The 22,796-nt window shown below is 34.5% G+C and overlaps 1 protein-coding gene across 1 annotated transcript; it reads left to right on the top strand.

Annotated features, from left to right (window-relative positions):
* The first annotated feature begins 1,439 nt into the window (after positions 1 to 1,439).
* On the top strand, positions 1,440 to 22,468 carry TMX3_2 (Protein disulfide-isomerase tmx3). The gene is made up of 12 exons (XM_051208362.1): positions 1,440 to 1,464; positions 3,118 to 3,245; positions 3,280 to 3,325; positions 3,371 to 3,410; positions 3,448 to 3,617; positions 5,241 to 5,321; positions 7,341 to 7,452; positions 10,107 to 10,184; positions 14,222 to 14,318; positions 16,255 to 16,585; positions 19,783 to 19,836; positions 21,804 to 22,468. The coding sequence occupies exons 2-12, from the start codon at positions 3,212 to 3,214 to the stop codon at positions 22,054 to 22,056; spliced, it is 1,296 nt and encodes a 431-aa protein (XP_051064855.1). The 5' UTR covers positions 1,440 to 1,464; positions 3,118 to 3,211; the 3' UTR covers positions 22,057 to 22,468.
* The last annotated feature ends 328 nt before the right edge of the window (positions 22,469 to 22,796 follow it).

Genomic DNA, 22,796 nt, shown 5'->3' with positions numbered 1-22,796 from the left:
TAAAATCACAAAAGGAGGGAGTGTGATTTTCCTGACCAGCAAACACGATAAGGGGGAGAAAACCTCGGCCCGTTCACGCTTGTAGGGTAAAATATTTTGTTTACTTGCAGTTCCTTATGGTCTAGTAGGATACGACTAATCAGTGGTATTGATATTATATTCCTATACCGAATATCTCTTTGACTCGCAATTGTAACCTTGAATCGGTTTCACTTTTTGCCGTGAAATACAAGTGCAAATCAAACTGGACAATTACGCTAACAAGGAGTTGACTCAACTTTATAAAAGTTGTAATCATACAAAGGAGTAATAATCACTACCATGGAGAGTTCATTTGTGCACACAAACGCTGTGTTTTCCTTAGTACATCTTTGAGATCAACATTATCTCAAACTTTCAGCCCTTTAGGATCTCCTCTATTTATACCATCCCTTATCAATTTGCTGCCATACTCATGCCTTGTTTCTTTAACCTGTGGAAATACACTTAGATAAAAGTGGACCTAATAAGATTAAATAGGTCTAAGTAAACATACCTTAATTATGTCACCACCACTAGTAACGAACACTGTCTATTTTGCTCCTCATATTTTTCCCATTTATTTTTAAGGACCTTATGATATACAGCCAGAAACACCTGATCCGACGCCTTTATTAATACCTCTAGTATTACTGAAGGATATATCGCTTTGTTTGCTAGAAGCCTGTTAACTTTATTATCTGAGAATACTATCAAGAAGCATAAAATGACGCATTAAAGCTGAAGTTTCTAACTAGTCGATTGTGCATTTATCGCACAATTTCTTGATGCAAATGGCCATGATCTTTATCTGTGTTCATTCTCAACCACCAGTTGAAACCTCTATGAAAACACGGCAATTGTTACATTGATCTGGCGGGTGTCAATATCAGGAGTTTAAAAGAAGACAATCTTAAGTCCTCTCCTCTTCTTAGTCTTTATTAATGACCATTAAGACAAAATTAGCCCTGCGGCATTTATCTATGCAGACAATACAGAGATTTAGAGTTATATGAGAAACCCAAAGGAAATCTGATCGGTTGTGTCAAACTCAAGTCCACACTTTATGCGAATAAGAGATCTGATTATGGCATACAACGTATTAGGTAATCCAAGGCACACCAATATAAACAGCCTACCAGAATATCACCACGCCCATAGAGGCTACCCTCAGAAGATTTCTTATCAAAGAGCGGGAACGAAACTATGCCTTGATCGATTGTTGTGCATTATGACCTATTCTTAAGGCCTAAGGATAATATCTTACTATGATTTATCAATTTCCTTCTTCCCCTATTATCGCTGATATACCTAGGTTCCTGCCCGGAGATATTGATGATCCAATGCTACTGGGCACGGAAGCCCGTTAAGCGAAAGCTTCTTCTATTCCGTCCCCAACCGTTTGAATCATTCGAACCGTACGTCCTTGACGAATTATAGCGCTTGGTTCGTAGTGTGACCTTGTTGATAGCGTATTTTGGTTATGTACATAGGTGGTCTTAGACTTAGTATTCTTCGTCCTATGTTGTTCTTCATTCTTGGTGGGCTATTCGTCTTGATTACGTTTTCTTCTCTCCGATTACCTACCGATCACAAAGGTTTCTGTATCCTACAACGCTATAATCCATTGGAAACATTCTAGAAACCTCATTATAAGTTGACGGGTTTTATTAAGTCTATGATCACTAATGTTTTACTTTTACTTATATAATACAGCCGAAAATTTGCCTGTTTCCTACGGTGGTGGGCCGTTTTTGTTTTCTTAATTCTTCCTCGAATTTTAATGTATGACTTTTATCAATGTTGAGTCTAATTACGTCTTCTCTCCCCCCCATATATATATATATATATATATATATATACTTGCCGTAAGATATTCTTAGGATAGTTCTAAAGTTTGGGGACTGACTTTTAGATAGTTTTAAAGTATGCTGAAATTTTGTTGTTTCAGGCTCATGATAGTGATTCAACTATTAAGTTAGTATTCACCATTTAAGATGTAGTATGAAGTAGTTTTCAGCCCATAAATTAGCGATAAAGTTAGTCTTTACGAAAGAGTGCAGGTAAATGTCAAGCTTGACCTCGAAAACCGTAGTATATGAATTACTTTTTGTTGAAGTGTCAGGGAAAGCAAGATGTGATAAGTTTCAGTCTCAGCTTCAGTTTGAAAAAGACAGAAAGCTTAGTGGCCTGTGCTATTTCTAGCAATGATGATCTTATTTGAGGTGATTTTACACCGATTTGTGTATCGATAGAGCATCAGTTATCGACTAAGTTCTTGTTCTCTTAATTATTTTAATCTTTTTTGACTATAAATTATCGTCCAGATATGTGTAATTCAAAACAAACATCTCAATGGCGTCCTTGCAGAAGGTTAAATGACATATGGATCCGCACTGGGTTGGTCACATTACAGTCCCAATTATTGGTACAGGCTATAATTGGTCAAAAGTAGCCAGCGTCAAGTTAGCGTTTTGAAAAGTTGCCAGCAACTTTCGCAGTTGCTCGAAAGCAGTCCTGTGAACTACTGTACGGGGATAGTACCTTTGAGGAATGCTTTTCAGATAACCTCTATGTTCTATTTATAAATTAAAGATAACCATTTGAAACGTAGATGACAGGCACATAAGGCAAGGCCATATAAAAGCACATAAATATAATTACTCAGGTTATTGATAACAGAAGTACACAGGAATGTCACAAGGTACCTGACATGGCTAGAATAACACATAATATGGACAGAGGTGCTAAGACAAAAATAGGCTACACATGAGTGTGATAAAAGTGGCTATAATTTAATTGTGCAGTTACAGAAGTCTAAACATATCTGTGAGTTGCTAAGTAACCAATTAAACCTTTGCATATTTGACTATAAATCACAGGTTTTGCAATAGCACTAATATTTTTACACCTCTAACATGACTTGTGAAAACGAGAATTTTTAATTCTCACCTTTATGTTTAGAAGGTAAATACTTTAACCGCTTTATATCAGAAATCGTAAATTTAACATACACATTTTGTAGGTGAATTTGTTCATATTTAAATGTACTAAATAGACTGTTGATTTGCTTTATTCTTGTTCTTCTTGTTTGGATAGGTGTGAGATATTAGTGGATAAAGCTATTTTAACTATTCTGAGTGATATCATATACCACTTATAAACTACAAACTACTGGATCTACACCATACTTATGATACTGATTTCTGTGTTCTGGATATTAACAGGTTGTTTCTATTTCACCTCTTAACTGAGTTGTAGTTATATTACTCGATGTCAGATGTGAAGTATTCGAACTGGATAGCAGGTATTCATATAGTATTTGAATTTATTAAACATTAATACTTTTTAGATTCATTGAGTTTATTGACAAGGGTCCTTGGCTTGTCCAGGTAATTGTCCCACAACAGATAGATTTAAAACTTTTAGTTTTATGCTCCTTGGTGTGGATTCTGTCGCCGTTTGGCCGGTACATACGAAGAAGCCAGCAGGATACTACTTCACACGGAACCTTCAATCAAAGTTGCTAGACTTGACGCCACAATATACACCGGAATAGCCAAGATGTTCGATGTGCGAGGTTTCCCAACAATTAAGTAGTGAGTGTGTTTTAAGATTTTTATCTTAAACTTAATTCATATAATCCTAATCACTATGTGGTTGTGGAAATTGTTGGATTTTATTAGGATCACGAACTAATGTAGGCTAGACAATCATCAAAAATATAGGAGAACTGGATGACTGCTTCATCCTAGTATGAGACTCAGTAGTGCTCATCCACGACCCTGCGACTAGGACTCGAACCCAGGGCTTTCGATTGCTAGTTAACTTTTAACTTGAAAACTGCCTAGTCGGCATTCAGTGGTGCACAAGTCTGACTCCAATCAGTCCACGGTAATATGCGACCATTTTCCATTGCCCTTGGTGAGTACCTTACATCTGGCGTGACTGAACTCTATTGGTCATGACTTCTAACCGGAACTCCGGAAATCTTCTCTCAAAGTTAGTAATTAGTGAGCACATAATTTTATTTGTCATAATAATTAATAACTCATCTGTCTTTTTGTTTCGTTCATAGAAATCCATTCAAAACCTAGTGTATTTTTCACGTATAAAATTAACAAACTGGAATACACGTTGACTACATAAAAAGTCTAATACTCAGATAGCTGCTGTTTTGTATTTAAGACCTATTCATATTGTTACTTAATTGGCTAGTTTATTATCAGTTAGTCACTCTTCATCAACATAAGATGTGGGACGAATAAGTGTATGTTATTAAGAAGCATATACATAACTCAGTAGTTCAGTTGTATTTGTTAGTTAAAGCAGTTTAATTTGTTGATGTTGTAAATTTTATACATGCGTTAATTTATTGATTTTAACATGTATCAAATACTATCCAGTTCAACACGTTTAAAGTCCAGTATTGACCAGAAACGAAAATCGTATATACCTAAATTTATCTTCGGCGTAGTGGTTGATCAGTGGTTGGATCAGTTGTAGATTTGTTGTAGGTGCATAGTAAATGTTTGTCTGGTGTCTTGCATGGAACCGTATTAGTCTTTGTGCAGTTATGTAATATCAAGTAACCAGTTGTATCCATAGCTGTGATGATTAGCCGTACTAGTGTTTTTGTCAAGTTATAACAGTAGTAACGGGGATGATCTGCAATTTTCATTTCAGGTGATATTTGCTTCAAGTTAACTCTCAAGTCGTTTCAGTTGTGACAGAAGGACAATTTAGAGTATGTTTTTTCCAGAGTGACTGGATCAAGTCACTGCTTGGGCGACAGTAGGAACAGTTTGATTACTGGTTGCAAAGGTTATTGATATTGCTGAACTTCAAAATTTCTTCAATTTTGGATTGATAATATCCCAGAAAAAGTGACTGCAGTTTCAAAGTCGGTCTCTAAGTTTGTATGACAGATAGAAATCGTTTGTAATCGCAGAAGTGCATCCACTCGTCGTCTTCCCTTAAAACCTGAGTCCTGACATCTTATGCCTTTTCTCTTTTTTAGATCCAATCTTTTCCATCACTATTGATGATACTATTACTACTCTTACTACTCTGGGGTTTGTCTTAATAGTTTCATCTCTCTGTGTTGGTGTGGTTTGAAAACTTGAACTGATATGTATATTTACCGGGTTCTACGTTTTTATTGTCGTAATTGATTAAATCTTTTCAATTCCCTTGTGTTCATATATTTTTGATCATTTCAGTATTAATGGCACAGTATCATATACATTTATCGGTGATCGAACTGTTCATGGTCTTGTTACATTTGCGCAAAGAGCTAATGGGTATGTTTACTTTTTCAATTTTACGTCTGTTAATCTATAAATACTATAGCCTTAAATTATTAGATTTTGTTTGTGTCTATGTGTTAGTGAAATCTCATAATGTTTCGTTTGAATTCCGTGTTTCACTATAAGAACAGGTTGTTTATAGACCAGACGGACATGATACTGGCCACTAATCAATGAGTAATTACTCGTAAATGTCTCAATCGCGGTCCGTATAGCTTAATGGTGACGTCTCAGACTATAACGCTAAGTAACACAGGTTCGAATGCCACACAGAATATTAGTTTCCACGGGATAGTAGGTACACTTTACTGACGGATACCAACTTTCATGAATCTTAGGTCTAGGATATCCTACTGACAATTTAACATCAAATTGTTCCTCTTGCCCTGGTCAATATAATTTAATTTGTTTAATAGTTCGCTTCACTACCCGGCTATTAGCTATATTTATTTTCTAAATATTAGTTTTTGTATTTAGCTATGGATTGGTTGGACTTTGAGACATCACCATTTCCGATATTAAGATTAAAGTAGGTTTATTAAGGTTAAACACAAATATTTCATATTGTCACCCAGATTCTCGTTAGTTGTAAATCTAGCTTTTAAATGATGACATTTTCACACTCAAATCACTTTAGTCGTAAGGGATACTAACTTTTTTTGAAAAGTAGTTGGCTTCTTTTCACGAAATTTATGACTGAGTGAAATTGTTCTTAAGATCTTATAATGCCTATCTTTTACCCAAACTGAGTGATGGCGATGTGATGTGAGGGGGTAAAGAGTTAACCTACAATTCAGTAATTATGAACGTCATGTTGCGAAGCATTGGAAATTAACCTTTAAAAGTTCAGTAAAGCTGGATGTTTACTGCAATCATTTAAATCAATCAACTCTTCATAAAATTCCAGTAGATTTTAATACTTTATTTTTACTCTTTTATGATCTGACTAATGAAGCGTCATTCATAACTAATTTTCAACCTCAAGGTTGTTAATAATCAGTAACTCATGATTTATGTGATCAAATTAGCCTTGAAACTTTTATTTCGTGTTGATTCTTGAGTTATTTGTTTGGGGTTCGAGAATTGTAGATTATTGTATCTTTGAAAACTAGTTAGCATATAAATGTCACAATTGCTTGATGTATGATCAGCTTCTGGGTCCTGCAGTCTCACTCTTATATTAACAAGGGCATCAGTATTTAGTTTCCCGTCCAAGATTTTCAAGAGAGGTTATCTCCTTATGTTGCAGTTATTTAGGAAATGTTAGTCTCAGAAAAATCACAGCAGGTGGAATTGATGACGCTTATATTGAAGTATAACCACGCTATCTAACTTGTATCAGCCTGGATTAAGTTTAAATGTCATAAAAAATCAACCTTGACGTGTGTAAATATTCTAAGTAAAAAGTTTGTGAGACGTCTACACATTTTGTTAACTTCTAGTGAGTTAATAGGAACTTGAAAACTAACCTTTGCGTACTTCAAAAATGATACAGAGGTTTGATCGTGAGCAGTGGTAGTCAAAAAAGTAAAATGGATGACAGATATACTACTTTCGGATTGTTGCTTAGACTTATAAAAGAATACTGGGATTGAAATGTGAGCAGTTAAATAACTTTCTGAAAAAATGAGCGTGATAAACTGCTTTCATACAGCGCAACTAAAACGTTGAATGGACGAATTTAATGGAGTACTTCCTTGGCTTTCAACTTCTCTCCAGTTGTCTATTTTTTTCTATTAGTGACGTGAATGAGAGACCTTTGTCTGGTCGTCAGCTTTTAAAAGGATGATAATTAACTTGAAGCCATAGATAACAGTTGATTCTTGTGAGTTAAATCCACAGGTATCTAACGATACAAAAGCCAGTAAGTTCACTCTCCGAGAAATATTTCGAGTAATTAGCTAGTTATTGTCCACACCATTGTACTGATTGACTGTCGCCGTTTTTTCCTAAAATTATGGTTTAATTATATTCTACATTTTTATTTTAAAGTGCTTTCTTTTCTCTCCATAGACCAGCAGTAAAGAATTTTGAAGGAAGTCATGAATTTGAAGAACGTTTAAAAAAATTATCTTCAGATGAACCATTTTTCTTCCTAATTAAACCAGCTAATTCTATTTTAGAGGTAAGATTTGGTGAATATTTATCATATGTTTTGGTCGTAAGAGATCTTATACTTTTTTAATTAAAGAGCATATTATTAATCAAACATAATTCCATTGATTATAACAGTGTCGACAATGACGAAACAGTATTATGTAACATCTTTACTTTGCCTATCTTCGGAGTCTCATTTAGGGGAGGACGATACTGCTTAGTAGTTATCTTGTTTTAACCTATGGCTATGAAATAGAACCTCTAGGTGTAGAGGACGTTCCTAGTGTAAGTATTTAGTCATAGGTGTTTTTGAAGTGTTGTCCGGGTATATTTAAGGTCATTACTTGGGGTTGAACATTGGGTACCGAAAAAAACGAAAAATCTGTTGACAGGGCTGCAAATCTTTATCGGTCGAGGTGATTGGGAAATGTAGTAAATATGTCCGACTCAAAATACTGGCTAGCGTCGGAGTAAGGAGACTAGGGATGAACAAACGATGATGTAGGATCTGTCCATAAAATGATTAATCGTTGAACTGTGCCATGTTGCTATGCTCAGACTACTTGGTTGAGGTCCGCGCGGTTTTTCGTAACCAATGGCTAGAGATGGTAGGTGATGGTAGTTTCAGAATTCGTCACAGTGACACAGAAATGTTCAATCTTCATCATGATTACTCGTTGATTTTCAAAGCTACTGATTGATCGATCAAGTTGCAATGTGGTCTTTTGAAGGCGATTGGAAAGGAATTCACGAGTTTCAATTTGTTAGAATCTGGATTCGAGTCTTTCTGTCAATTGGCTTTAGTCGTCTAACACTGAAGCACATAACCTGGAGGACACACCAAAAACCGAAGGTCTGGGGTTCAATTCCTGTGTGCGGGGTCGTGGGTGCGCACTTCTACGGAGTTCCATACTAGGAAGATACGGACGTCCAATGCTTCCAGGTTTTCAATGACGGTCTAACATTTGTTTGTTCAAAGTTGCGAAAAAACACTATCGTTTTATATTACCGTGAACTGTGTCTATCAATATACGTTCACATAACAAAGCCTATGCATCGTAATAAGTTATATAAGAGCTTCTTGATTGTGCTGTGAAAACGCATTCTCAAAAATTTGAAACCTTAACATTGATCTTTACATACTCATTGGTTTCATAGTGTGTTCAGCGACATTGTATGAATTGAGATTTATTGCTTATTACCAAAGATGCGATCATTATTAGGTTCAGAACTCCCTCTCTATTAAAGTTGCATGATGATTTCATTCTACGATAATACTATTACTGTGGTTATTAGTGACATTATTATTACTATTATTGTCAGTATAGTGGTCCGTTGGGATTGCTAAATGTTTTTGAGGTCACGAACCAGTCTAAGTTGGACAATTTTGGAAACCATGACTGTTTGAGTTCAATCGGATATGAAACAATCACTCACTTCAGGCGATAGAAGAGAGTTGCGAAATATCACGAATTGGTTGAAATTAGATATATATACCATTGAATCCTGACTCATCAGTATTCCACTCTGTTCTATATTATTATTCAAGTCACTTACTAGGCAAAGACTAATGTACCTGCCTTCAAATCACACTAAAGTGTGAGGGCTAGTGATACTACCTCGGTGCCTAAACCGAAGCAGATGGAGCGTGGTTCAGATGTGCAACTTAGTGACTGGAAGTCGAAAGTCTTAACCACTGAACCATCTTTCCACAATTAATATTCACTTCACCAATCTATTTTTTGTCTCTGTCTAGTACCCTGCACGTAATATCAGCGTTACTTATTCAGTGTTCTAGTATCTTAAAAACAATTAACAATAAGTTTAATAGGAAGTAATCTGATTCTTTCTCTCTTATTTTTAATTTCTGCCTGTTTTTACACCTTGATATTTGTGATATGTGGTATTTGTCACAAGAATTTTATCTAACTTTAGGTACTTTTAAAAATCAGTGCGGACTGGAAATATGTCTTGTCTTTAGATGGTGGTTGGAGGTAGTCGACAGGAAACCCTGGGCCCGGGTTTCGTGCTACATGTCACTCGTCAGCAAGGTGTACCTGTAATCTTGAGGGAACTGGTGCTCCCTGGCGGGTTCGATCCCGCATCACTCAGCTCCACAGTCAGAGACGTTACCACTAAGCTATCCGGGCCGCGACTGACCTCCTGTAGGACTGAGATGTAATCACAATTGATTGATCACTGGGTGGTGATCAATGTCATGTGTGTCAAGTCCTTATTTAGTGCAGATCGAATGCTATCGACCATGTTTTGTCTTAGTGTATAGGATCCCTTAGTAACACTCACTCACGACTCTACTACGGATTGAACTCATAATCTTTTTTTAGACCTTGTAATAAGCGCTTTACTATTAGGTTAGGATGCAATAGTATACACTTCCAACTCTAATCAACAGTATGTATGATGAGAATTCTTGTGTGATATATTTAACTGGTATTGTTTTTCTTCTTTCAATGTTAAATAATTACAATTATAAAGTGTTTCTAGATTATTGAAATCATATACTATTTCATCTTACATTTCATAACCGATTTACACAGGATGTTATCCATAGAATTAGTATATCATAGTGAAGCGAAAGTGTCAAGTATTGTCCTTGTATATTTGTATCTTTCTTTTTTCACGTCTAACTTTTCATTACTTTTGGTTCTTATTTATATCAAGAAAACATTTCTACAAGTAGCTGAGCAATTACGTATATTCTCATGGTTTTTCAGCGGTTCGTTATCAGTTATCACTTCTGTAAGCTATATAAAATTATTTGTTAAATGTTTTAAATCTCCAAACATATATGTTTATGGTGAAATTTTCGTTTTTAACTAGATTTAATTAATTGTAGATTGTATTCATCACCGATTGATCTCAGTTATGATATAATCGAAAATCAGTTATTACTAAAGTACTATTCCGTCCTAGTATGGGACTCTTCAAAAGTGCTCACATATGATTCTACCAACAATCGAACCGAAAACCTTTAAGTCTCGCTTCCAATACTTGACCATTAAAATAACTGTGTTGTAATTCAATAGGAAGTTATACACTAATGAGAAGTCCCATACTACAACGAAACAGGATTTCAAGGTTTCCTAATTCTCAGTGGTACATCAAATGAAATAAATCCATACTGAATACAACCTATTAATCAAACAAAGCTCTTCAGATAAATTTTAATTTGCTAAAGTGCGAGAGGGCTGAGTTGAGGTTGTAACAATACCAAACGTTAGTCCACGAGCTGGTCAAATATGCGTAATTAGTGACTTTTGAATGAAAGTAACAATTCATTAGTTTTTAACATATGTATTGGTGTTCTTAAAAGCTCATATTTCACTTGATCAATCATAAACATTGTAGGAACCAAATAGGGATCAGCTTAAATTACCACACTATATCCGGATTCTAAGATAAGGCCATCAAGGTAAAAATACCAAAGTGATGTTATTAGTGTTAGTAAACATGATCAAACACTAGCTTTTTTCTAACTTTCTCCGATATCACCCAGCGCTTTATGTTGTGATAGATGGTAACTAAGCCTACGTAATACACATCCCAAAAACCTTAAATTATTCAATTACTCATTACTGATTGGTAAATATCAGCGCACAGACCACATGATTCATCAGTAGTTAGTAAAAATAGTTCATATTATTTTGGGTGAAGTTGTCAGAATTTTAGCATCGAATTACATGCAATATAAGTTTTGAACAATTGGATATAGATATTGAATAAAAGTAAGTGGATGAATGACCAGCCTAACCTATATCAAATTTATTATTTGAACTAATCTCAACATCTATAATGTTTTTGTATACTACATTATTTCATGATTAAATATCGTTGTCACTGACTTTTCAACTAGTCGGTAATTTTTCTCAGGTTACCAACTTTGTTTATTTATCATTATTTCACGTAGGTTATGATAGGAATGAATGTATTAACCTGTGTACATATCGACCATCAATAAGTTGTTGTTGTGAAATTATGTGAACCGATTAGTAATAATAATGGTAATATATGACTATTAAGTAATTTATCAAGCATTGTTTACCACATTATGCATTTATTTACTTATCGGAGGCATGACTTCATGGCTAAAACATTCACCTTTTAATCCCTAAGTCTCAGGTTCTCGAACCCCTCTCTCCACCTACTTCGACTTAGGTAATTGGTTAGTTTTATTAGTGCGTACATTTAGATTGTGACTGAAAGCCAAGTATACTAACTTGTGTCTGGTTAATGAGTCAATACTAATCATAATAGTGATAATAATAATAATAATATTTACCTATAGCTCAAGTGTTCGGTTTTAATCATTACCTAAGCATTTGTTTTGTCATACATATCATCCTTATTCTTTTGTTTATTTACTATATAATCTGGGCGTATCGGAATATTTAGAGAGACAGAAAAAAGTGAATGATTCCAAAAATTATCACTTCCTACTGGGTTGTTCAATCTTACCATTGTTTTTCTTTGTATATTCCTTTTTTCAATAAAATAAAGGAAGAATGAGGTTAAAGATATATAATTTAACAAATTATTTCGTATCACAGTCATTAATATATCCCGAAAAAAGTAAAATGTGATTGACCATTGAGTGTGAACTGAGAGAAACTCGACTTATTGACCATTAAATGTATAATGTCTATACTTTAGTTCGCTATATTTGGTCCTGAATCGTGTATCTGGTATAAAGTGACTCCCGCACTCCATGTATAGCTTGTCGATCAAGTATTCAGTCTACTGGTAATATAATCTTGGTCATCAGTTGTAATATGGTAGTATATGGTATGGAAACTCACTTGTTACATCAGTATTTTATTACATTAGATATTAGACAAGTTTACCATACAGTGTGGGATTTTGTGAAGATTATTGTATTTCATAGTTTACATCATGGATTGATTGTAGATAACCGTCAAAAATCAGGAATTATTGAACATGTGTCTCGTCCTAGTGTAGGACTTTCCAGTGGTGCTCGTCTACAATCTAACCTGGGACTGAATCTGGGACCTTCAGGTCTCATGGTGATCGTTTAACTTTTAGACCAGAAAACCGGGATCTATTGGTTTTCATTTCTAACTTCAGTCAATTCACAATATTCCACAACCATAATAAAATACCACTAATAAGTAACTGCTTCAAACCTGAAATTGTTGAACTTCACTAGTCATGGCTTTTCACCCGAACTCTTAGGGTTGTCTGTCGAGTTTGTTTGCTCGCCAACTTATCAAAAACGTACATAAACGTATATTCATAACAATATTTTTAGCCGTTCCTTGAGGATTTGAGCTTCACAATGGAAAGTTTTTAGCTTTAGTTCACAGTTTAACGGTTTTGTAAGTGAGGATTTCATACACATTAATAAACTCTGGTCAATTTATCTTCAATTTTCAAAGAATAATAATGTTTCTCGAAACAGTCAGATGTATTTTCTACTTTCAATAACCGTATCTCATGACATAATATTGCTACACCTATGTTGACTTTTTAAATGAAAATTCAAACACATGTTATCGAATAGTAAGTTGTTAACACTAAACATAAAGTTGAATTTTAGTTAATTTATCTATTTTTACAGTTTCGAATATTAAACAGTTGGTGATAATTGATAGAAAGCTTCGTACACACTGTTTTATGTTTGTTAGTGAATGTTACAACATTCATCAGCAAAAAGGTATCTAGAATGATGTGGAGATTCATACTCTGTTGCTTGAGTCCACTTTGCACCTAAAATGCCCTGGTAAAACTGAGGTGGCAAGAATCTGCTCCTCTTCCCAAAATGGTCTCATACAGCCACGCATTTACCATCACTATCATAAAAGTCCTATCCACTGCCTTCATGTGACTGAGGTTTTTTTTCCAAAGTCAAGTTCTATGGAGAAGAAAATAGAAGGAAAGCAGATGGTTGTGAGAAAAGAAAAGTAGAAAAAAATCACAGGAGATTAAGACCATGGTAGAAAAATAGGTTGTTTCTTTTGTATACATAGTTCTGTTTTTTTTTTAAATGCATAGCAAATGCTTTGAAAATATCAAGAAGTTGGAAGCTAACTGCCTTGGGTAGCTTTCTACTTAACTTTTATATGACTTAGAACGCAGATTCTATTTTGATCGAATAACCTGCATTCACAAGGTGTTCAATTATGAAATTTCTTAACGAACCATTTTCACCTCTTTTCAGCCAATATGGTAATGTTCTTGAATTCTTTTGGATAAAATGCACATCTAACGACTTATATACCTGGCTCCATATGAAAAGGTAAATTGATAAATGCACATGGAATTAGTTAGATGAAATGATTTGTCCTTTAGATTGTTACTGAACATAGGCCAGTTGGAGAAATCTAATCGTCAAGTTGCTATGAATAACGTCCTGTTTAGAGAGTTAGAAATCCTACTTCTCAAGATGTCTGTAGCTGTATCAACTTTAAAATTGAGTTTTCTTTAGTATAGAGGCTGTTTGTGTTTTGGAATGTTTAAGTCTTATGTTCTTATCAGTAAATAACTATAGATACCCGTTTTCGATAAGTATTTTTCTTAAGGAGGTTCAGTTCATTATCTATGATCTTGTAACTACAAACTCTTCATATCTGTGTAGTGAAGACCCAGCTGCGAAAGCTTGATAACTAACCAAATAAGCTACTTTTTTATATTGCGTTACCAAGTTTTATTCATTTAACACAATTAACATTTAAATTTCCCCACTAAAATATTTTCTTTTTAAATTTTTCTTTTCTTTTATATCTCTATAAAAAAAACATGAAACTTAAATGCTTGTATAGCCTTACATTGAAACTTTGAAATCATCCAATGATATATTTACAGAGATTTTAGTTTTTAAAGATTCTCAAGTTTATTCTTATCCTGGTCTATTTTCAAGTAAGTTCATTTAATCGTTGTTGTTGTTGTTTTTGGTTCATTTGATTGTTCTCTCTTTGTTTATCTTAGTTTCTATACATTCATGAAATTTTAAGGATATGCCTTGTGGAATGTGTATTCTATCCTTCATTATTTTGTGCCTCAACTCCAAAAGTTTATATATATGTATATATGCAGTGGGACTGGGTGATTATCATCATTATCTGCCTATGATCTCTTGGACTCCCAAATCAAGAGCCCCAAATGCCCTGGTGCGGCCGAGAGTGGGGAGAGTCCGCTCTACCTCTCGAAATGCTCTCATATGGCCACGCGTATATAGCCTCTGCCAGGAAAGTCCTACTCACTGCCTTCTCGTGGCGGGGGTGTTGTTTACGAAGTTGAGAGGACGAAAAGTGAATGTCCGGAGCTTTAACCGGGTTGACGGACATGAAGAGTCCACCTAGAGGATTTGGAAAACCCTGATTCCAAACCAATGATGCAGATGGGCTCCAGTATCCTGAAGGAACAAATGGTGTATGAACCAATCGTTGGTCACCGGCTACCATGGGAATTCATTTCCTTACGTTGCTCCACTGCCTTGTGGATCAGACCTTGAGGTCGAAGGCTCCGGGTGTGGTTCCCTAAGAAAACCACCTGTTTCGGTTTGGGCACCTGGGCAGTATCACAGCCCTCACACATATCAAATGAGTTATGTGTGGCGCATATGTATTTGGTGCCTCCTTGTACGAATATCTATGTGTTAAAATAAATAAATAAATCCCAAATCAGAATAAGAATTGATAGAGAACGATGTTTACTTCAAAGAACCCGAGGAGATACGCTACTGTGGCATAAAAATTATAATTTATATAAAATTTACACAATAATCTATGGACTTCTTCTCTATTCATCTCATGGTGCTGATTGGTTGAGATAATGGACTAATCAGAGTATCCAAATTTGAGCTTAATTGAAATATGCAATAGTTAGGGTCGGTCCTGTTAACATTATCAAAATTGCTGATTAATAGTTTAACATTCTTATTCAAATATTTCTTAGTATGTTATATGTGATGGTTTATGGTGATAGATAGACGACACTGATATTCATCATATGATTTAAATATGGATCATCTAACAGTGTCTCAATTATGGAAGCTATTACATTGATGTATTCGAGCCGTAAATAACCTTTTGGGGTATTCAAATGTTTACACAGTAATTGCTCCCTTTTAGTAGTAATCATGTTATAAATTAATTGCTAGAATTTAGTTAGCGCTAAGAATTAGACAATATAATATTGATTTTGTTACGAGTGATTGATTTATAGGACTAGTTTTTGTGTTTACTGAAGTTCCTCAATGAAATGTATCTACAATATAATAATGATTTGTCGGTAGTATTTGTCACACGTTAAACTCATGCTTGGCACCACTGAATACGACGGAGCACTAAATAGCTATCTCATCTAAGTATAGGACTACTAAGTAATGCTCATATACGACACCACAAAGGATTAAAGCCAAAAGTTTCAGATCTTGTAGCGAACATCTACCATTAGAATCATTCGGTTAGCGTCCACTAGTATAATTCGAACACTAATTGAAGGTGAAATTGTACCACTCGATGTTGACCCATTGATTCTAACGGTTAGGTGTTAACAACGAAATGTAAATTTCCCGGGTTTGATTCCCAATGTACTCATGAGTGTGTGTACTGTTGAGGAGGGTGTTGTACTAGAGCAAAACGGTTGTCCAGTGCTCTTTGGTCTTCATTGGTTGTCTAAGATCGATTCGTGACGTAAATCACGTCATAATTTTTAAAATAAAGTATTCTGTTATACACACACTCCAATAAAGTGAGAGAGATTAATCGGGAAAACTCGAGTCAGTAAAAAAAAAATCAATTTTGTTCCCATCATTTTTTTGAGTATTATTATTGTTATTATTATCATGTAGATAAAAATTTCCAACTAACAAATAATACGGCGGAATTATATCAGGATTTAATATTATGGACGTTACGTGAACGACAGCCGGGATTTCCGAAATTATCTCATTCTGATTGGTGGGAATTTGCATCGAATGAATTATTGGACATTCAAAATCATAATCATAATACTACTAGTACTAATACTACAGACGATAATAGTAGAAGTAGTAGTAACGATGATTTAGTAGTTCAACAATCATTACATTCAAATACAAGTCCAGTACAATCATATCGAAATTATCGTTTACTTGGATTATTTGTTATTGATCAATTAATAGAAAAGAGTTCTCCATCTAGGTGAATTAAACATTTAAATTGGTTTGTATTTTTCTTTGATAAAAAATAAGGTAATCTCCTATGTCACTCCTTTAATCGTATGGACTCTATAATAATCATCTTTTTGGTGAATTATTATCTTCTTTACGTTTTTTTCACAATTATGGTGATCGGTCGCTATCGCTTTTCATTGTTCTAAATGATTGGTAATAGACTTGATTTATGCATTTACAAGTTACTTAGTGTTTGTAGAATTAACCGTAGACTAGAAATTGTTCAATAATTTTCTAGTTGGATTCATTTAGAACATTTTTATACTGAATGTTTGTTATGTGTGGATTACTTACCTACATACGCCTATTATCTGTCGTGGTGGAACATAGGCCGCCCACCAGGATTCTCCATCGGACTCTGTTCTGGGGAATCCTTTCCAGTTTTTTCTACTTGCTATTCATTTTTTTATGTCTACTTCCAATCCCCAACGCAATGTGTTCCTTGGTCTTCTTTTCTTCCAGAATTCCAAGTAAGGACTTGTCTCGCGATTCAGTTTGATGATGTATGTATGTCTTATCCGCCTCCAACGTGTTTTTCTAATTTCCTCTTGAGCTGGAAGTTAGTTTGTTCTCTCCCACAGCACGTTGTTGCTGACGGTATCCGGCTAACAGACATCGAGTATCTTGAGTAGACAATTGTTTTTAAATACCTGTATATTTTTTTATTATGTTTATAGTTCTCCAAGTTTCAGCGGTGTTACAGTAGAACTGTTTTAACGTATGTGTACATTCGTACAGTTAGATTAATATATTCCTTTAAATGTGAATAATACTATTAGTGATTGTCGTTTTTTAATCTATTTTACCATTATTATTATTGTTAACTCCTTATCGAGACTTCAACCACACAATTGATTGACACGTCAAATCCGGCAAGGTAAAACAAAATTATTTGTAAGGACGGTTCTATAATTACGAAATTATATGGAATACAGTAAGAACTTCAACTTATGAGATGTCAACATTTTTTGATAAGTTCATGTACAACCAGAGAAGAATGTTTCCTAAAGTGGATACATAGAGTTATTTATAGCAATTTACGATATGATATATGACAGCTAATAGCCGTGTCGAAATGACGTCAACAAACAATGTTAGAATAAGAACGATGAACAACTAAGTATTTAGATTTTTACAATAAAACCAAAGTTCAACAGATACACTAAAATTAAGATCATCTGTCGCAAGCATTAAAAAAACGCGATCAAAATCATAAATAAATGGAATATTATCACTTTACGTTAATATCCGTAAAAATTGTATGACAGGTATTCATTACACTGGTTGCTCAAAAGTTTTCAGAAAGGAAACGGGTTACTAAATATTAATAAGTAGTATGGATTGATGCACAAAAGAAAGTGGATTTCAAAGAAAAGGGGTAAATATTAAAAAAAACTTGAAGGTTATGATTATTATTACCACTACCATTATTATTATTATTATTATTATTATTATTATTATTATTATTATTATTATTGGTGCTGATGCGGTATGGCAACCTGGACCGATGCTCATATGTGCCTGGTCCTACGTTGTAGCTGATATATATATATATATATATATATATATATATATATATATATATATATATATATATATATATATATATATATATATCTTGTGCATTTGTTAATTCCTTGAGTTATGATGTTTTTATTTTGCTCTTACGGCAAGCCTCCACTTCTTTTATTAACTTTTGTTATATGTTTTACGGTTCTTTTAATTGACAGTTAATTAATTTTATACTTGTTGTTCAGTTTTAGACCATAAACAACCTAGTCATACACAGATTGTATGTTATTTCTTATTTGTGACAAGCTGTGATTACGCACTTGATTTATATGTATATGATCATGTGCGTCATTGAATTTTCTGATCGGGTACTATGAATAAATTATATTGTGTTCAACCATCAATAGGTACTGAGATCCTGATCATTGTTCACGGTCATTTGTGTTAGTGATCAAGAGAAGGTTATCGGGTAGATTGGGATAAGGTGAACTGTTATGACTTGTGATGCTAATCGATATTGTGTTATATTATCTAACCAGTATTCCAATTATTGATTTTAGATATCAATTGAGAAACCAACCGATAAATAACACCCAAGACCATAGGACTTAATCAGAGAAGGGTTTTGTGGAGATTGTAGTAATTTAATAATTGAATACATGAGTCAATTGAATCTAGACCACTGTGAAAACCTGGAAGCACTAGATGGCCGTTTCTTCTAGTATGGAACTCCTCAGCAGTGCGCATCGACAATCCCGCCCCACGAGATTCGAACCCAGGACCTACCAGTGGTGGACGGTGGCGCAATTTCGTGGATTGTTTGAAGTTAGACATTAACACCGTTGAATGCCGGCTCAGCGGTCTTGTGGTGAGGCGCTCGCGCGTGAGACTGATAGGTCCTGGGTTCGAATCTCGCGAGGCGGGATAATAGATGCGCACTGCTGGGGAATCCAATGCTAGAATGAAACGGCCGTCTAGTGCTTTCAGGTTTCCCATGGTGGTCTAGCTTCAGTAGACTCATGAATTCAATTATCACATTACAATAGGACTTATTAATCTTTGAGTTCCTTCTCACTCAGTGGCCATTCAGAAGACAAAAGTAGGAAGCCGATTATTTGTCTGTTGTACTCAATTCAATCATATCTCAAAGCGCATACAATATAGAGAGTAAAATCTTGACCACATATCAATATAGTTAAGAAATTACAATAACAGGATAACTACACCATAAGTGAAATAGAACTGAGTGATAGATTCGTAATAAATTAACAGTAACTTGAGAAAGGGATGACGTACAATAACAGCTTGTGCATCAGGAAAAAGCTTACAAGCATGAGAATATAAAAATACAATTATTTTGATTATTTAATAATTAAAGAACAAATGTATAATAAATTAATTCCAGGTAGGGCAGTTCCAAAAGTTCAAATTTTCCAGTACCTGTCCGATTATAACGTAAATTATCAATAAGCGAATTCTGTAATTAAGTGACCTGATCAAATGGGCAATCTATCTCTGCCCACTTAGCATCAAGTCTATACGTTATTAATAGGTAATGCATACTAACACGTTGTCCAAATGTATTATCAATAAATGTAATGTAACTTTGTTACTGATTCTATCAAACTAATATTTCTATTATTATAAATTCAGGGTATTGGAATTCGGGAGGAACTTAGCTCTTAAACGTCTACCGCATATAATACGGTAAGTGTATTATACCCAATTATGTTAATTGTTTAATTGTGTGAGTTGCGATGAATTAGAATAGTGTTAAAAAAAGTTTTCATCACAAATTAATTTAGAGTGGGAATGATCGAAAATTAAGGAGAAATAGAATGGCTACACTCTCAGTCTGAAAATAACCTATAGACTTCAGCATCCTTGGGTTTAGCATCAAGCGCATTATCTTTAGTACACTGAGTTAGAATTTATTGGTCCATATTTTTGACCATAGTCCTCTTTGCAACAGTGCTTGGGTTTCATGGAACAATCGAGTAAGCAGTTTTGAGGTTGCGCATAAAATACTAGGTTGAGTTGACAAATCAGTTTATGAAGTTGTAAATCTTCATTGAATTAGGTGGTTGAGTCATGTATTACGTATATTCAGTCACCACCTACCTCAACAAGTGGTGATTACTGGTGCAATAGTAAGTTGGATGGGAGTTAGAAGCTGACAAACTAAGATGTACTATCAGTCCATGAAGTCATTGATTGTTTAACTGAGCTGTGTAGGTAGATGCTGACTATCTAGTTGGGGTACGCGCGATTTTGATAATCAGTGGTTCGTGTCTATAGGCGGCATGGTTCAGAATCATTCGCGATAGCGTGGATCCATTCACTCTTTGTCTTCCCCTGGATTCTAAGTTTCTTAACTATCTCATAAGACGTTTTTATTCCACTAATTCATGTTTTCTTCTAGAATCATTATCTTCTATTCACAACGTTTAATACTTATACTATGGAACGTCGTGTTGATGTGATGTTACAACTTAAACCGATGCACATGTGTCAGGTTCTACGTTGTATATGGATGGTAGACTGAGAAGTGTTGTGTAGAATATTTGTATAGCGTTATAGGTCGATGCTTTCTCTAACGTTGTGAATGTTGTTCCGCTTTACAATAATTATTATATAGCGATAGGTTGTAAATGTTTAATAAAAGCGAGTAGTGAATGAATAAATCTTACGATTTAACCAACGTCCAGTTAATCGTTAGTATATGGGATTTTTGGAAATTGTAAAATCTTCATAGTTTAAATCACTGATTGATCTTTGCTAGACCACCATTAAGAATCTAAGGCTCTGGACGGTCGTTTCTTTATAGTATAGGACTTCTTAACATTACACATCTAGGAATCGAAACTGGAACCTTCGGTTTCACGCGTGAACACAATCTGTACACGTTTAACTCTAGTCAATTTACAATATTACGCAATACTAATTCATTGCCTGCAGTGGATAACTGTCTCACACTTAACATGGTTCCATAATAAAACGAGGATCCTGTGCAATGCTTCCAGGTATTCAATGATGATCTACCTAATATCAGTTCGTGATTTAGAGTTATTCACTTAAAATAAACCTTAAACAGAGAATTTTTTCGAGATATTTACCTAAACAGTTATCCGAGAAGTTTAGATAGACTGCCTTTATCAAATAAATGAATCGTGATTACTAATGGACACTCATCAGGTAGATGTAATTGTCTGTCTTTCAGTGTTGATATTCACACTGAAACTTCATAAAATCCTTACAGTATGAACATATATCATGAAATATTAATCAAATTAAAAAAAATCATGGCGAGACTATAATTTATGGACGAACCAATCAAGTATAAGATAAAACGTTTCGGATTTTGTCGCGAAATTCACTCATCCATTTGACTAAATGGAATCTTATCATTATAGCTGATGTCAGTTCGTGATGAAAACCATAAATCTAATTTCTAACCTTAACCATCAACTATAAATCATAATTTGAATCCCTCACAATATTTCATAGCCCTCATTTGATCCTAGTTATTTGGTGGACACTCTCAAGGTCAGTCTGGCGTCGCTCAAAGATCATTCATAGATTATAGTCTCGTCTAAGTCATCTATTTTTGTTCATTTACTTGTGTTTTTTTTGCTTTAAATTCTTTTCTTCTTTCTTTCTCTTTTTTAATTTAGCTATTTTCAATTAGCATGGACTAATGATATAGAAAGTTTAGAGAATTTAGCTATGAGAACAATAACTGTACCAAATTTCATTGTTTTAAATCCTGTTACACATGAATTATTTGTATATTTATCAAATCACTATTCATCATCTTCTTTATTATTTGATGAAAATAATTTAATTAATTTTTTAATGCTTATTAATGACGGAAAGATTAAAGTAAGGAAATCTTTGGGTTTGTTTATTTATTTGTTTGTTGAATGATTTTAAAATAATTATATTCAGAAGGGATTTTGTGGAGATTTTAGAAATTTCAATAGTTGAAATTATGAGTCGATTGAAGCTAGATCATCATGGAAAACCTGGAAGCATTGGACGGCCGTTTCGTCCTAGTATGGGACTACTTAGTAACAGTGCGCATGACAATAATCATCTGTTTACTAGTGACTGACTTCAAGAGGCATTTCCCGGAGTTCTAGTGAGAAGCCGTTACCAGTGGAGTTCAACCAGGTCTGTTGTGAGATATCAGCTCACTGAAGACAATGGTGTACGGTGGTGCAATTTCGTGGATTGGTTGAAGTTAGACATTAACACCGTTGGATGCCGGTCGGCTCTGTGGTCTAATTGTTAAGCGTTGGAGTGCGAGACTGATAGGTCCTGGGTTTGGACCTCGTGGGGCGGGATCGTGAATGCGCACTGCTGCGGAGCCCCATACTAGGACGAAACGGCAATCCAGTACTTCCAGTTTTCTCATAGTGGTCTAGCTCCAATTGACTCATGATTCCAACTATCGAGATAATTATATGTCCGAAAGTTTATTGGTTTGTTTCATAAAATTTGAAAAAATGTTATGGAAGTTATTTTAATTTTTAAGTATTATATATTCTATTTATTTATTTGAACACGTTAATATTGGTACAAAAAGGCAACGAAAACATATGCCCCACATTAGTCACTTGATTTATATGTAGGCTGTGATACTACCCGGGTGCCCAGACCGAAAC

This window comes from Schistosoma haematobium, chromosome 5 (assembly GCF_000699445.3).
Source record: "Schistosoma haematobium chromosome 5, whole genome shotgun sequence".
NCBI classification, from domain to species: domain Eukaryota; kingdom Metazoa; phylum Platyhelminthes; class Trematoda; order Strigeidida; family Schistosomatidae; genus Schistosoma; species Schistosoma haematobium.
Note: the sequence above shows the minus strand (reverse complement) of the source record. Positions and strands in the feature narration are given on the sequence as shown.